The following is an 18,197-nucleotide window of genomic DNA, read 5'->3' as shown; positions in this document are numbered from 1 at the left end:
TGCTAAATGGAATATGAAATAATAAAAATGCACTTATTCAGGACGACATGGCAAAATTACTCCATAATGGTCAAAACTGTCGACTTCACCTTTACTGTCGCACCTCCCGAACGATATTTTATGACACCTAAATCGGACATATGTCATTTCCCTTCCCCGGCTTCGGAGAATGTAAGCAAACCCAGAGGCGTGACAGCTAGCCGACATGCTAACCCGAACCAAGTGATGTTTCAAAGTCTTCGAAGCGGAAAATCACACATAACTAGCCCGGATTATTTGACATGACGACTGGGTTGTCGATTGTCTTCGCGGATTGGCAAACCGCCCGGCGGAGAGCAATTTACAGTTCCTTCCCCGGAGGAGGGCGGCTGCAGTTGTTCTGCAGCTAACGTGCAGCTAATGTGCACGAGGAGAGCTTTTTACATGCCTATCAATGATCAAACGTAAGTAGTCCTTTATTTAAAGAAAGTTTGTAGTGTTTACTTTGTAATCGCTGTATTCATATTTGACATAATACAAAACAAGATGTTTACTCACTTCCTCGTAAATCCAATGGTCCCACAGTAGTAGGGCTTGTTTTGGCCAATATCCACGGTGAATGGAAACCTTTTGAAACTCCAAAAAGGCGCACACGCCTTTCCCTCATAAAGCAAGATTTTTCTGCAGCCGTTTGGCTGGCGTGATGCGGAAAATAAACGTATTAATCCGCAAAATCAGCTGAATCCTTAGTCCTCATACACAACAGTACGGCTGTTTAGTGAAGAGGACGCCTTCACCTGTAGACGTCACAGCGCCCTCCTCCTCAATGCAAGACCGAAGCCGGAAGTCACTCATTTTCATGGCACGGGATTAAAAAAACTAAATAAATATAGCGATCGCTTCCACACACATCCATGCGGTCCATATCATTCAGGAGCATTAAATACCACATGTATTATGAAATAAACATGCTTTTTCGTGTCACATGCACTTTAAAGTACATTTTACACAAGCGGCAGCCTAGTGTGAATAGGTCCAGCGGATACTGCAACTCAGTAGGGCAAAAAGAAGAAGGCCCCATAAGGAAGTGAACCACGAATACGTTTATATTTCGTTTTTGCTCAAAAAAGCCATGACTTTTCTCATTTTGAAGAGGAACAGGAGATTATAGCAGCCGTGAAAAGGACTTTGCTTGGTTGGGCGAAAACATGGATACTTTAATGTCGTACGTGAACTACACTTCCAACCAAATCGAGACATTGTTTAACTTAATAGAGAGAGATGTATGCGCCATTTTTTGAGTTTAAAAAGCGCATTTATTTTCCTTTGCTGTGACTTGTGTTTATACATCTGCCAAAACAGCAAGATACATATATCTATGGCAGCACCTATGCTATTTGGTCTGCTCAGAGTTTGCTGCTCTGAAATAGTTGTACAGCAAAATTCTCATTTTGCCCTTCTGCGCAAAAAGGCCACGAACGCTCACTGCTGCTGGGAATGGCCCTGCTACCACTAGTGCAAAAAGCCCTGCCAATGAGATTGCTCATCACTCGTCTGTTTGCTGTTTTCAGATGTTTGTTAGTGTTCACATAATTGCACAAATATGTTCTTACTCTTTTAGTTCAAGCCAGTTCTTCAATGATCAAATTATAATAGTACAGTACATTACTTTAGCTTTTGCCGGGGCTAAATGTGCTATTAGGTTTCTGTTGTGGGAGGGGGAGGTGCTTCACATGGGTACAAAGAAAGTAAGAATATCTCGTCGAGTGTCTCTTGTTCTCTGACTTGACCCTGCTCTGACCTCCCAGGTCAGCCATCTGCCTCCTAAAAATATCCTCAAAACAACCCCCCGACATCCCTATTGTCCCATTCCATCTGTCCTGCTAAGAAGCGGTAGCTCTTCCCTCTTCTTTTTTTTTAATATATTTTTTTATTTTTTTTAAACCAAACAGCATTCGCGTGGAGCATTAAAATTGAGATGGAAATCGATCTAAAAATAAAAGAAGAAAAAGCCTGACGGCAATGCGGTGAGATAGATAAATAAAACGCCACCATTGTATTCCCGTGTTCAATACCATCTTTTTGTGTTTTGTTTTGTGGCGAGATTCATTGATTGAATGCCAAAGACAAACATCAAGAGCGAGGCAGTTAATTTATATCTGCACTTTATCTTACGCATTAAAATACAAGCACACACATGTATGCTGACAGTTTTTGCTGTTTCAATAACTAAATATAGTCAAAATGAATATACTAGTATTTACTTATTAAAGGGACTTTCATAGTAGACACAACTCACTGTGCATAAAGTCAAATTCATCAATAAAAATAGTATGTGATAAAACATTCATTATTGAATCTACATTATAAAGGTATAGGTAAGTGACCAAAAAATTAGGTTTTTGAGATGCAAACAAAACATAATAAAATAATTTGAATATGAATGAAAGCATGATTCCAATGATAAAATGATCATTATTCTATGGAAAGCTGTAACAAAGATGGTCGTTTAAATCACAATTCTATGTCAAGCAGTAACAAAGATGGTCGTTTAAAGGTCGGGAAAGTAGGGGTAGTTTTGGGCAACGAGTGTACCGTATTTTTCGCACTATCAGTTGCACCTGAGTATACGTCGCACCAGCCATAGAATGCCCAACGAAGAGGGAAAAAACATATATAAGTCGCACCGGAGTATAAGTCACATTTTGGGGGGAAATTTACTAGATAAAATCTAACACATAGAACAGATATGTCATCTTGAAAGGGAATTTAATATAAAAATACAATAGAGAACAACATGCTGAATAAGTGTACAGTGTGATGTTACATCAATCAATCAGTCAATCAACTTTATTTGTATAGCACATTTTTAAAAAATCCGCCAAGGAGCCCAAAGTGCTTTACATACCATAAAACAGCAAAATTAGTTAACTTTCAAAGATAAAACAAACACATATAAATAAAATAAACAAACAGTCATTGCACATTAAAAGCTGAAGAAAAATAAAATGTTTTAAGGCGTGATTTAAAATCCGTAAGTGAAGGGGCCTGTCTAATAGTAAGTGGTAATTGATTCGACAGCCTGGGTGCCATCACTGCAAATGCACGGTCACCCCTAAGCTTCAGCCTTGATCTTGGGACTTCTAGTAGCAGGTGGTCAGCTGATCTGAGGGTTCTGGTTGGACTGTAAGGCTGAGGCAGTTCTGACAGATATGGCGGCGCAAGATTATTCAAACATTTAAAAACAAATAATAATATCTTAAAATGTAATACATGATGCATGAACAACGAAATGCGAATATACTGTCCTCACAAGGGCGCTATGGCTCGAGCCTGGCTATACAGCGAGCTAAACTCCCAAATGAAGATGCTGGACATCCGTATAATTTGCTGAATGCATTTCGTCCTCGATACCAAACAGGTTCGCATCAACGTAAATAAATGATAATTAGGTGTTATTACAGCAATGACACAAATGGTTAGCATGCCTTCGCTAGCATTAGCACATCGTTCAAACAACCACACAACTGGCTCTAAGTGTCCGATCGTGGGTGGAAAACACACTACAACAACAGAAAAGATGATACACATAGGCGCTGCCTCTAGAGATATTTTACAAGCATAATCAATGAACGCAGGTTCGCAGCCGAGTTTCTCTCTCTCTCGCCGACTCGCTCAGAGACGCTGCGTAGCTGTCAGTCTTCTTCTGGCGTGTGAGCGCTCTTCTTTGCGTAAACAAGTGCGAGTGCGCCCCCACTTGGGCGTGAAAGCGCCACAAACGAAAAGCATTGCATTTCAATTTTAAAAAGTCAATAATACAATTGAACACACATTGCCAAATGCAGAACGCGATCGTAGCCATAGCTATTAAGAGTTATTCAGATAACCATAGCATAAAGAACATGCTAATAAGTTTACCAAACCATCAGTGTCACTCCAAAACACCAAAATAACATGTGAAATGATATCATAATGTGTTAATAATTTCACACATAAGTCACTCCTGAGTATAAGTCTATGTAAAAAAACTATGTAAAAAAAACAAAGTGCGACTTATAGTCCGAAAAATACAGTAATAGAAATTCATTAATTCTCTGGACCTGACTTTGTGACCCATTTATCCAATGGTGCAAGGTAAAGAGCTCTAACTTACTTTTTTTCCTCACCATTTGTAATGATCAAGGTATCTTCGGAAAGCTTAGTCAATGCTAAATATAACCGAATATTCTGCTAGAAAATCTTGGTTAGTTCATGCACTCAGTTCAGTTAAATGTGCGCTCTCTCCTACTCCACATGAGTGAGGTGGGCGTCAAACTCTGGAATTTAACCCTAAACTGCCCAAAAATTTGTCGAAATGAAGAATAACGATGAAGTATATTGTATATTATTCCTCTATAGCAGTTCCCATATACCTTGATGTACTTGGAATGACTTCTTTGATCGTTAAAACACTAAGAAATACTTAAAAAAAAAAAAAAAAAAAATCAATTTTTACAAACGAATATTTCGACACAACATCTGTAGTAATACATACAGACAGGTAATCAAACACTACTCAGATGCATTCTTCATAATGTGTGAAAAATAAGTCATGATGATTTGAAATTTTTACTCACGAGGTATAGCATCAAATAAGCCACAGCTCGAAAATCTGGACCGATAAGCAATGCCAAGAAATCTGTGATTCGCATTTCGCACGTGTTAAGTGGTGTGTTCCTAATATTCTGAACTATCTTCCCACAGGATCACAGTGCCGACGACACGGTCGCTGACGTCCAGCTGCTATCGGAGGGAGAGGACGCGAAACGGGAACAGACTCGCCTCAGCCGACTAGAGAGACAAGCGCAAGACTTCCTCAATGCTGTGTTTCACAGAAAAGGTACATGGTAACACACACACCACACACACACTCTCATTTCCCTTCAAAGTCATAAATATGAGGATGAGTGCTTTTCTAAAGGTTCTTTCTGGCAGGTTAAGTCAGGGAATTTCCTTCCTTCCACTGGGAAATTAACCAATTTGAGGAGGGTACACCCCCGAAAAAGAACACACACACACACGTACAGTACATACAGAGGATATAATCATTTCTGCTCTGGTATGAGGATGATTAATATTTGACTTTTTAATACCTTTCAGTTGCTCCAAATTTAGATTTTCACTTTTGTACATGGCCTAATAATCTAAATACAGTATGTTTGAAGAGCTCACAAGTTAACTAAAACACATTCTTTACACATTTTAACCTTGACCTGTTTGGTAAAATATTCAAAATAGAAGAATGGCATTAAAAAATGCTTTAACGGAAACATCAATATTTTTAATGTATTGTATATAATGTATACAGTGGCGGAGCAAATGTGAACAGGGCCTTGTGCGATGAGCATAAACTGGACCTCCCGAGTGGACCGTCCAATGTCTGTGTGGGGGTTGTGTTCCAGTGGACAATTAAGCCCCTTTCAGACATACGCTGAACTCCCAGGATTTAACCTGTTTACGTCCTAGAGTAATGTCTGGGACTTACCCGGGACGCGGCATGTGTGAAAGCAGCCGTTTAATTCCCGGGTCACGGCGCGAAGGTTGATGACGTAAATATCATGACGGGCCGATCGTCATTTCCTCCATTGTCATTGGACAGGATCAGAGGTTGCGCTAGACATTTTCGTTGTCTGTCATTTTGACTGACAGGGTCATAAAAATCCGGTCATAGTCTATTTTTACCCGTCACTTAAATTTTTAAAATGATAATGATGACATATTCAATAGTATTTAGTTTTCATTCATTTTCAATTAATATTGTAACGCTTGCTTGGCGGCGAAAAATTAGACACGGAAGTCGTGGTATTTTTCTCCCTTTTTACTCTGCTTACCGCCAACAACTCCGCCCCCAAAGAAAAAGAGGCAACGATATAGACCCCAATCACCAACGTCACACAATGATCTTAATTGTGGTTGTCAGCCCAAAATCTTCTAAATATATATTAAATGCATCTTACCAGATATAATGACTACTACATAGTCTGTGGTGATCGTTTGGTGCCCAGATTTCTTGTCGAATTACAGCAGTCCATCTCGCTCTCATCTTCGGGTCTCTCAGAATACGGTAGAACTTCAAGTCTCTCCGTCTATCTTCTCTGTTACAGCAACCAACCGCCACACACGCCTTCACCATTTTGATTATTAATATTAACGAGCAGAAAAAAACGCAGTAATAGGAGGCATATACGTAGCGGTAATGTGTAAACATGACGAGCTGACACACAATATGGCGGCTCCAGTCAGGGGGGCGGAGTTGTGACGTCATGTGATTGGGGTTTATACACAGGCGGCAATCTTGTCCATCAATTGGATGACGCGCTGGCACACCGGGTGCACCAATAAGAACCTCGCGTTGATGTGTCAATCACCATGCCGCCGCCAGACCCCGGTGACGCTACAATATTCTGACAGAAGAGCCAACGACGTCATGCATTAAAAGAGACAATAGCTCATTAATATGCTAACTCGCCACCCTGTGGTCTGGGGTGTGAATTGCAACCTGTCAAAATGACGGACGGACTTCAGTTTTTTCCGTCACCGTTTTAAAAAACCGGTCAACGACGGAAAATATCCGGTTAACGCGACCCCTGGACAGGATATATGTGTAACAGGTGTGTCAGCGCCGCCCCGCGTTCCGTTCCCACCTCTGACCAGGCCGGGATGCGAACCCGCGCGCCATGACGCTTCCACTCAGAAGGCAAGGACGGTAAACACTGCGCGAATACAGCCCGAGCAAACGGCGCAGCCGTTAGCGTCCTTACATGAAGGAATCGGCAGGGAGGTTTCCACGCTCCACAACGGACCTGCGTGTACCCGTTACACTCACCCCCCAGAAACCTTCACTGCCGATGCGGGTCACGGCACCAATGTAACCGGTGTGTCAGCGCCGCCCCGCGTTCCGCTCCCACCTCTGACCAGGCCAGGACGCGAACCCGCGCGCCACGACGCTTCCACTCGGCAGGCAAGGACGGTAACCACTGTGCCAATAAAGCTCGAGCCAACGGCGCAGGAATCGGCAGGGAGGTTTCCACACTCCACAACGGACATGCGTGTACCCGTTACATATGCATAAAGAAATTGTAAAGATATTAACTAGTAGAGGTGGGACTCTTTGGGCACCTAACGATTCGATTACGATTACGATTCAGAGGCTATGATTCGATTATAAATCGATTATTGATGACACCCACAAACCTCCCAAGCTATTAGCTGCTTTCAATGTTTCGTACATTAGTTACATAAATTGTACAAAAAGCCTCTCAGACTTAAATAAACGACTATTTCAGTATCAAGTTAACAGTTCAAAACAGTAAATAAAATACTCAAGACCCCATTCTGTATCAGCAGCTTTAAACTAAATTTTGATTAATTTAATTATGAATCAACCGTTAAAGTTGTTAAAATTGCTCCCATTATTCCATAATTTCCCTTCTAATTTCGACATGTGAAAGTTTTAAAACTGTTTTAAAGATAAGTCAAGATTTTGCCGATTTAGGAGTTTTTTGGATAAAAAGTTAATTAGATTTGCTTGGAAGGTTCGCTACAACAGCCTTCTAGGGAAGTCTCCTGCTTTAAGATAGCGGCTGTTTACTAACGCCGGCAAGTTTGTCATTTCGCATCTATTTTGCAATACATATGCTGCTAATGCCGTCGAGTCTGTCATTTCTAGTTCTATATACGTATGATATCTATTATCTAACGTAGCATGATGTGGACTTAGTTTGTAGCGGCTGTCGGCAGCAGTCAGGTATTATTGCTTTTTTTATCTAGCGGCCTGAGTTGATCCAGAGCCGTGAGTTGAGCATTGTCATTACCCGGGTAATGACAAGCATGATGTTTACTCTCGGGACACAATGCAGTCCATTCCTCACTGCGTCCTGTAGACCGCGCTGACTGTGTTTTAGTTCTGCTTTGCTCGACATATTTCAATAATTGGAATTTTGTTGTTTGTGAATCGTTCTCGAATCTTCCACGGCCGAATCGCGAATAATCTAAGAATCGGAAATTTCGCACACCTCTATTAAGTAGCGTCACTCAATTAAAATGAGGCCAAAGCCCATTTCACATACGCCAGAGCACCGTTTAAATCGGCCTTGTATGTGAAAACAACTTCCCGGGTCGACGGACACGGAGATTAGGCGGACATTTAAAGTGCACGTCTTTATATAATGTCCGGGACTTTCCTGGGACGAGGCGTATGTGAAAGCAAGCGTTAAATTCCCAGGTCACAGCATGATGGCTGGTGATATGAACATCATTGCAGGCCGATCGTCACGTCCTCTTTATTCGCAGTAAGACGAAAAGCGGTAAACAAACATAGCAATCTCAACAGAGCAAACTGGAAATAGCTTAATTAAACTGGAAAACATAGCAAAATTAAATTGCTACTGGATCATAGAGCCGAGGAAGAGAGTCCATCGTCCATCTTTGGAAGTATGTGGTTTATTTTGTTGCAGATGTTAGGGTCCGCAACTGCAGGAACAAGCATTTGTACCTCAATGCACAAAACAACGGAGGGACGCGTTCAAGGGTTTATTAAATACAAACAAAAATACATGTGATCGCGGAAAAAGGGGAATAACACAAGGGTCTGTTACAGTAGGTCGACTGGATCAATAATACTAACCTAAGCGGTAGGCAGAGAGCCGATAAGACAACAAAACAAATATACTCAAATACCAGCACAACGTTGGGGATTTCAAAACGAGGGCGGCAGACAAACAAGCTAGCAAATGCACAAAATTCGAGAGTGCAAGGTGTCGAATGGCGGCCAGCAAGTTAATATCTCGGCACCCTTCTCTTGGATCGCCTGGGCTTAAATAGTCTCAATGAGTTTGAATTGGCTGCAGTTACGACGTCGGGAACGCTCCCACAACCGGCTCTGTAACAAAACACGATTTGACCAATATTGATGCAGATCAAAAATGACAGGTTATAAAATCGCACCAGCAGCAATTTACCGGCATATGTTTGTGAAAGGGGCTAAAGAGTTCTGTGGCTGTAATTAGACAAAAAAAAAACTTTTGCATTAGGACAGAAATCTTAACAAATCATTAAAAATACGAATTTACAAAATTCTGTACATCTGTTTTAATTATTTTGGTGAGAATGACTAAAAGAAAGTCAAATAAAATGAGGGCAAAGTATAAAACCCTGAGGGAAACGGACATACTTTTTTTTTTTTTTTTTTTTTTTTAAACAGAATAGATGTGATGCCTGCAGGTAGACGTAATTAATCTAAGATAAAACTAAGTAAAAGTATTACAAAGTGGGCCACAGGCGCTGACCCAGTTTTGTGAGCCGGATAACACTCTCCTGATTGATTTTTATGTCATTTTCACCAAATAAACTGACTGGAACAGATAACTATGGGTAGGACTCAATTAGATTCAGTTCAAAAACACGAGAATAATGCTTACTTTTTATTGACAGTGCCACAGAGTAAAATTACGTTTTTATGATTACCTCACTTGTACAAGAGTATTTAATACCTAACGACATTTTTTGGTTGAGTATTGATTTAGATAAGTATGTACAGTATGTACTTTGCTTTTGTTGTTGACAAGCAAGAGAATCAGAGAAGCGACACTGAACGTGAAGTATGGATATAAATAGACATAAAGCATCGAGGTGCAACGTTGAAAAGCAAGAAGCTGTTGTTGACAATTAACTTCCACTGTGACCTCCTCGATATGGGATTGAAATGACAAAAGATAATTAAACAATCACTTAATGACAGGTAAAGTAATGAGTCGATGTTTGACACTTTTTTTACTTTCATCTTCTGAAGTAAATATATAAACATATATACTGTATATATATACTACAAGTGGCGCTGGATAATAAATCATCGTTCCAATAGAACATTGGTCTCTTTTTTTTTTTTTTTGTCCTCCTTTTTAATGCGCAAAAAGGATTTATATATTTGGCTGCCCCCTGGATGGCCGCCTGCTGTGATGTTTGCATGTCAGCCTCCAAATAAATAAAGAGATTAAAATGAATTTGATTAAACAAACCACTGTGATTATTATTTCAATATCTTTTAATACCAACTAGTCAGATTAGACACCACGTGTTTGTATAAGGGTATTCTGTAATACTCGGGATATGTGTGTAAAATAATAATTAAAAATAGAACATTAATATTTTCTGATGAATGCTGTGTTTTGTGTGAAAGGCTTTTATGAATGCTGAATTTTCTGTTGCAACTGCAGCTATATTGTGCCCTATTTTTGTTAGGAAAAAAATCTGATGCACACATCTTGGTCAGATGGACATTTTTACATGTAAAAACCTTCTTGCCCTTTCTTGACTGAATGTTGTATTTCTGTGTGACAGTGCACACAAATTCTGTGTTAACCTGCATGGATGGTGTTTGGTATAGAAGCTGTCGGGTATAATGTTTTTAATACTCAAATGCAGTATTTTTTAAGGTTTTTGTATGAACGCTACTGATTTCTAAAGAGCATTAGAAAAAAAAATAACACTAGAAATCAGAAATTTACATCAAATTTTTTTTGAGTGTTTGTAAACAGAGAAATGGTGCTCGGTAATCTGGTGTCAAAGCGGGATTAGAGATCTCGTGGGTGATTTGGGGGATTATTTCAGCATCACACCAGGATTATTCCAGCAGGATGCGCCTCTCGTGTTGGTCTTTCAAATTTTTTTGTTCGTCACTGTAATAATGACAATTTAACCCAGGCTAAATATTGAAGCTGATTTTTTTTTGTCAAGAGAAAATTTTAGGCAATTTTAGGCAATTTAAGGCATTTTAGGCTTTACTGGTTTTGATATCTTACCAAGTATTTTTTTTTCTCGATTGGTAGATAATTTCGCCTTCATCAATTCATAATTTCAGTATTTTTTTTTGTCAAGTTATTTAATTCTTTCTCTCATTGTTTTCATCCTACAGACCTCCCAAGTTTGTCGGACCCCCACATTCCCTTAGTGGCTCGTGAGATCATGCAGCGAATGATCCGCCAGTTTGCTGCCGAATATACCTCAAAAAGCACTCAGGACGCCTGCCCGCCTCCGCTGCCGCCCAACGGGGCCATGAAGGACCAAAGCCTGCCGCCCTGCTCGCCTCCGCCTCCAACCCCGGGGCCACCGCCAGGCTCGCCACCCTCGTCCGCCTCCTGCTCCTCGCCGTCGCCCTGCCTCAGCCCCCCTAACACTGAGGGGGGCGCAACCACCGCTGCCGCCTCTACGCAGAATCCCGTCCTCAGTAAGCTGCTCATGGCCGACCAAGACGGCCCACTGGACCTCACCGTCAAGAAGAGCCCGGCCGAAACCGAGACCCCTGTCCAGCAGGGTGAGATGCATGTGCACACACATGGGTGAAAACATAAGTGGACAGCGCATTTTATTTAACCCTTTAAAACCTGATCTTATTTTGTCGGAATGTGCATGCCTTTGATGTTGCCTTTATATTGGAAAGAAAAAAATTGTTTACAATGGCCTTTTTGGGTCCCGATTTTCAGGACACCATAACCTTCATGTCCAAACTGTTGTTTTCTTCGCTGACCAATTATAGTCAACATTTTGGACCCCAAAAAAAAAAAAAAAAAAAAATCCCCCGAAAAAATCTTTTGTCAAAATTTGTAATATTGATGTGCCAATGACAACAGAAAAAATTAAGACTGAATAGTTTTATATTTGACATTCAACACAAACAGCAGGAATGGTCATAGGCGTTGTTGGCCTTTACACATACTATGGTCAAAACAGTTTATATACAGTAGACCAACAGTGCAAAATAGTGAAAATATTTATATAAATACATATATATCATCTAACACAAAAAAGGGTTTGGAGGATATCTCTTTGTGAGGTTAGGTATTGTTCCTATCACCTTATCGGAAGTATATATATACAATCAACCTTCTCGAACACGCACATCATACAAATTGAAAAGATTGATAGTGAATAAAAAAATCTAATACAACATTGGAAAAAAGTCTTTTAAAAAAATTTGACAATAAACTAGTTCAGTTCAATTTTTCAGGCATGCCACTCAGTTCCCCCTTGAACAGGACAAAGTCACACAGCCCACTCTTCCGTTTGCGCTGTCAGCCTGTCACTCTTCCCAACTCGCCGACTCATCCGAAGAAAACAACGACAAATCTGGTCCATCCTCTTCCTTGAGTTGATGAAATAATGCATTAGCTTGCGCTCAATTTAGTTTTAGATTCATTCATGTTTCAAAGTCGCTCACTCAATCCAACCGGCCGTCGCTCGCTACCTGGCCTCCCTCTCCTTAGGTGACGCCTCGCTCGGCAATTTAATAAACATGTTCACATTATGTCCGTTCTTGTTGACCTCACAATGGCTCCTGGGATATGTAGTCTTTCGTGGTGCTTGCAGTTTTGAAAAAGGACAAGAATTGGAAATATGGACATAAACACATGGTCCATGCAGCGTTTTAATGCTTATTTATGAGGGCAATTAAACTATAAAACTTAAATGACATTATCTCCTGTCAAGTGACTTTAAGTAAAAACAGGCATGGACCTCAACTTCCGAACTTTCAAATGAAACCAACCAGTAGCACGTAGGTGACGTAATTACAGACGAGGCTACAAAGATATGCGTAATTTTGTTGCCGTCGACACGTTCGGTGTTAAAGGGTTAAATCACTCATTATATTTTTTTAATATGCTTGCTCGATCGAGAATGTTATATGGTTTACCTTGCCTGTCGTCTTTTTTTAAATTACCCAGGCCCGTTGGGAAGCTTTTAACTTAGAGCCCTGCAGATTGAGAATACCACTTTGCTGCCAACAACTAGCGATTGTGAAGAAATAAAATAGTTTCAAAGCTTGAAATTCACACTTGCTGCGTTTCCATTACCCCTCGTAGTTGGCAAAACCGAAATCTCGCCAATAAAAACTGGTAATGGAAATGCCTGAATTATACACTAAATATCGAAAGAAAGATTTTGACGTTTTCATGTGGAGGTTTTTCAGACATATCAACGAGGGCGTAGGTTTGCATAGGTACGGTAAGGACAAAACATTACCAACTTTTCAGGAGGCTCAAATTGTCCCCACCAACTTTTAAGCAACCTTATTTGCAGTATATAATGTGTTCAGTTATATGTCATTTAGATTGTCTTCCCATGTGTTGTAACGATAGAATCGACCCTACCATTATTAAATGAATAATTTTCTTTGTGTTCTGACTTACATTTACCCCTTTTTCACTTGCTGAATGAGCCAGTCCATGTTTTTTTTCCTCAAACGCACGTTTGATTGGCTGCTGACTTGAACCCCTTAACAGACTTATTTCAAGCAAAAAGTTTCTATATTTAATCTTAAACTGGTGTGTCAGAAATGTTCTTAACTCGAGAATAGATATTGTTCAAAACATTATTTGAAAGCATTTTTTTGGGGGGGATTTAGGTAAAAAATGACCGACTTTTAGATTTTTGGTCTTAAAAACAAACGGTATTTCCAAAAACTGGAAGAATCTGAAACATTAATCTATTAACTAGCCTTTAAGACTCAAAACAAGATGAAGAAAATTAATCGACTAGTTTAAGAAATATCAGATTAAGATGTTATACTGTAAATTTACAGTGTGAAAGTTAATATGTCATGGTTCTTATTGGTGAGAAATGTAGCCCTGACAGCCGTTCACCCAGTCTGTTTGGTCTTATTGATGTCCCGTCCCCAGCAAAAAGTACATGCTGGTTGTGCTGTACCCTAACCCTACCAACATGGAGAACAAACCTACGTCCTTGCATATCAATTTTAAAACATATCACAAGAGCACAATGGAAACCCCTTTTTTGGATTTGTACACTACAGGACAATGATGTATCACATGACCATTCACATTCTCACATCTCCATATGCGACTGGTTTTGAGCCGCGATCTTCCTCTAGTGAAATCTCACATCAAACGACAACAATTGTCGACTTTTAGAGATAATTCGTATAACAGCAGTTACAAAAATTAATTTTTTTAAAGTGTCATCTGACCACCTTGATAACACACACCTAAATGAATTCAAGTCAATAAATATACCGATAATCAAAGTGACACAGTGACCGCCAGGACTGTACAATCCCCCCTCAGTGCAGTGTGACCGCCGCCTGCCCTCGTTAAGATTCCTGGTTTTAAGAACAGGCTTTTAGGAAGCGGCTTATCTTAGCACTTTGTAAGCTTCGTCCATTTTCAAAAAAGGATTTATTTGGGCTTTCTGGTCCGCTCTCATGCTGGCAGGAATGTTTGAATCAAACATCATATCAACTATTTCTTAATGCGTCATTATTGATTTATTTTGAGGCCAATAAAGTTATAATGTGATCCCTTCACTTTAACAGTAAAAGAGACTACTGATGTTGAGGGCTGTTTATACTTAAATTAGGTGTGATAACTAGGCCTGTCGCGATAACAAATTTTAGTGTGCGATAATTTATTTAATAAATTATTGCGATATGCGATAGAATAAAAAAAAAATTAAAAAAAACACTAAGAATACAGTATAGAATAGATCACGTACACCCATTTAAACGCAATAAATGTTTACTCTTAAATTCAAAAATACTTTTTGAGAAATCACAACTAAAAACAATAGATCATGCCTCTTTTAAGTAAAAGACAACATTATCAATACTGCACAGAAGCACAGAAGAAATAAAATGTGTTTTTTAAGGAAAAAAAAAAAAATTCCACTTAATAATTTAAGCATCTAGGCAAATTAAATCTTTTCCACTCATAGCTTCTGCTATGGCATTCCATGTGTAATACAGTGGTACCTCTACATATGAAGTTAATTCGTTCCAGGAGCTTGTTTATAAGTCGAAATGGTCGTATGTCGAGCAGGATTTTCCCATAAGAATACATTATAATTCCAATAATTCGTTCCACAGCCCAAAAACCCACACTACATCCTTAATAAATACTGCTGTTACTATTGCAAATAGCAATTACAAAGAACAAAACAAATAAAATATGAATAAAAATCAGATCAACAATAATATAATAATAGCAATAATAACAATAATACAGTACCTGTAATAATGTAACGAATCGGCTTCTAATGTGGCGGACTTTTTTTTGCTGTACCTGAACGCACCGCGGGGCTGACGATGAGCAGGAGAGCGCTATTTTACTTTCTGTTTCGATCCTGGCGTCAACAGCAGTGGACACTGGGCGAGTTGATGGAATAAATGATTAGGAACCTGACGAAGCTGGCGATTTCTATGGCGATGTTACCACAATAAGAACTGTCACTTATAAAGACTGGCGAACGGAGGAAGACCGCCGACCGAGATCGCATTCTACGGCCCTATTGTCGACCCAGTTCATGGATGCACACACCATGCTTATATTTTGCTATCATTCACATCTTCATTTCAATGGTAAGCGTCACCTTTTTTTTTTCTCCACCTGCACTAAACTTAAACTGCACTAAACTAAAAAAATAGCCTAAACCATCCGGCGGGCTCCGGCACGCCGGAGATGGTCCGCAGTCAATCCGGAGCACTGACGCGGCCGGTATACGTTGAGTGTATAACGTATGTATAATGGGAACAAATTGACTCCGGCGCTATTTTTTGCCGGACTCAGAACAAAAATGCATTTTGCGTAGTTGGTAACAAGGAAGCCGAACTTTTAACAGCACGTCAGCCGCACACGCGCACATAGGTGCACGCAAGGCGATAAATCGCAGCGGAAAAATGATCGCCTTCATTTTTATTTACCGCGCGATAAATGGAATTATTTCATATTGCGACAGGCTTAGTTATAACTACTGAAGCAAGCACTTGCCATTAGGCTGAAGGCCTTTAAAGTAGCCAATCAAGTAGTTGTTGTTCTTCTTGTGGAATGTAACTTCTGAAGTCCTACTCATAAGTCATTTGTGAATCGATCATCTTGTAACTTGTTAGCTATGTAGTACTGGTTAGTATTTATTGATCCTTGAGCCCAATTTTTTTGTGTGTGTGTTTGTCAGGGTTGATTAATTAATTACGGATTTATTGGTGCCTGTATTGCATGTAGGTTACGAGTTATCCATTAGAGGTCATGCACGCACAGACTTTCGATTGTAGTTTGCCTAATGACAAACTACAACTTATGCCATTTTCTGTCACACCATCTACAACTCATAAGTTATAATTTTTACTCCTGACATAGTCTAAGTAAACATCTAAGTAACCAGTAAATCAAGGTAACACTGTTGTAACATTTATTATGATGAGTACTTTGTTTATAACTAGCTTTGCCTTATATTTGTTTACACAAAAGAAATAATCCTGTTGTTGTTGTTCATTACAGTACTACCTCGTCTTTTCTTTTTGGTGCGATTAAATGCTAAAAGCTGAGACTAAAGATAAGCATTGGCTAGTGTAGCATAGCTTAGCATGGCATAGCGGCTCTGTGGCCCATTTAAAGCAGGCCTGCTTTGCCTGTGCGGGTCAGCAGGGTCAGCTGCACTTCAGGGATTACTATAGTCGTCAAACACAGAAAGAAAAACAGCATGTTAAATAAACACACAGCACTTAGAAGTCATTAGAAAGAAAAACACAACAACAGTCTAGGTTTTTTTTGTTCTCGTCACTTTTTTGTCTTTTATGATCTGTTATGATCTTGAATTAACTCGTCCAATCCCAGCCATTTTCTCACAACACAACCCTCTTTGGTACTGGCCATATTTGACTGATGTTTCACAGCCCACAGAATACGGACTAAATTGTATAGATTGTTATAGTTAACAAATGGTCTACCAGGAATTCCAGGTCTTACATTACATAGATACTTCACATACAGTATATACTTGTATATTATCGTTAGATTATGTGTATGCCATTTTCGTAAATGTATACAGCTAATGTTATATTTGGCAGTGACACATTACTCACGTCTCATTTTCCCTCCTCTGCCTCTAATTGGTGGTTCACAGCTTTATGATTGATTGATTGATTGGTTGATTGATCGATTGATTGACTAATTAATTATAAGGGCCACTGGCTAATGCTGCCTAATATAGACTTGTCTCCACTAGTAAGCGGCAAAGTGATTAGTGCGGACGTGTCGTAAGCGAGCTAAAAGCCAGCTAGCTGACAGCCCAATGTGGCTGTGTTGCCGTGGTAACGATGTCACTCTTGAAGCGTAATTGCAAAGTTGTTGAAGGAACTTTGATAAAAAAAACATTTGAAAAAAAGTACAAATTTGGGTTAATGATATGAGCAGTACTGTCCAATCAATTAGGGGAGCGACACAATGCGAAATGTGGCTCCCAATTAAATGTTAATGAAAACATTTTTGAGCACATTTGTCCAGGTCTAAACATTAAAAAAAAAATTTTAAGGTTAGCTAACAGCACGGACCTATGAAAATAGTATATATATTTGTGTTATTTATTTATTTATTATTTTTTTTAAAGTGAATGAACAAAAGATTTAAAAAAAAAAAAGCCTCCATTTGTTATCGGTAGAGATAAAGCATATACAGTGATCCCTCGCTACTTCACCCTTCAAACTTTGCGCCCTCAGTCCATCGCGGATTTTTTTTTAATTAAAAAAAAAAAAAGAATGAATAGGTTTGATCTTGCCAGAGATGCTTGGAAGCGAAAACTTCAAAGCGCCGCATGTGGCCATTATTTGTTTAGCTAGTTAAAACACCTGCTTTGGCAACTCATTGTGTGTAAGTGAGCAGCGTGAGCAGATTTTAGTGGACTTACTCAATGAAGCATTTAATAAAGACAAGCATTGTCTACATTACTCTTGTTTAAAAATAATTCGGTGGAACAGTAACATGTTTAAAACGTATAATTATACATTTGAAGTGCTAAACCAACCCAAAGTTTTTTTTTTTTTTAATTATACTTTGGGGATAAAAGTGAAAAAAATATGTCTTACAGTGAGGCAAATAAGTATTTAGTCAACCACTAATTGTGCAAGTTCTCCCACTTGAAAATATTAGAGGCCTGTAATTGTCAACATGGGTAAACCTCAACCATGAGAGACAGAATATGGAAAAAAAACAGAAAATCACATTGTTCAATTTTTAAAGAATTTCTTTGCAATCATGGTGGAAAATAAATATTTGGCCAATACCAAAAGTGCATCTCAATACTTTGCTATGTACCCTTTGTTGGCAATAACGGAGGCCAAACATTTTCTGTAACTCTTCACAAGCTTTTCACACACTGTTGCTGGTATTTTGGCCCAT

At 39.3% G+C, this 18,197-nt stretch overlaps 1 protein-coding gene across 2 annotated transcripts in view; it reads left to right on the top strand.

Moving 5' to 3' along the window:
* The window catches only part of lcor (ligand dependent nuclear receptor corepressor), a 108,051-nt gene that overhangs the window by 77,844 nt on the left and 12,010 nt on the right, over window positions 1–18,197 (top strand). For both annotated transcript variants that reach the window (XM_057843121.1, XM_057843122.1), the window contains 2 exons: window positions 4,723–4,858; window positions 10,931–11,329. In XM_057843121.1, coding sequence (XP_057699104.1) covers window positions 4,723–4,858; window positions 10,931–11,329 — 535 coding nt within the window. The remainder of the gene's footprint in view (window positions 1–4,722; window positions 4,859–10,930; window positions 11,330–18,197) is intronic.

This window comes from Corythoichthys intestinalis, chromosome 8 (genome assembly GCF_030265065.1).
Source record: "Corythoichthys intestinalis isolate RoL2023-P3 chromosome 8, ASM3026506v1, whole genome shotgun sequence".
Lineage (NCBI taxonomy): Eukaryota > Metazoa > Chordata > Actinopteri > Syngnathiformes > Syngnathidae > Corythoichthys > Corythoichthys intestinalis.
The sequence above is the reverse complement of the archived record's forward strand: the minus strand, read 5'-3'. Positions and strand labels throughout refer to the sequence as shown.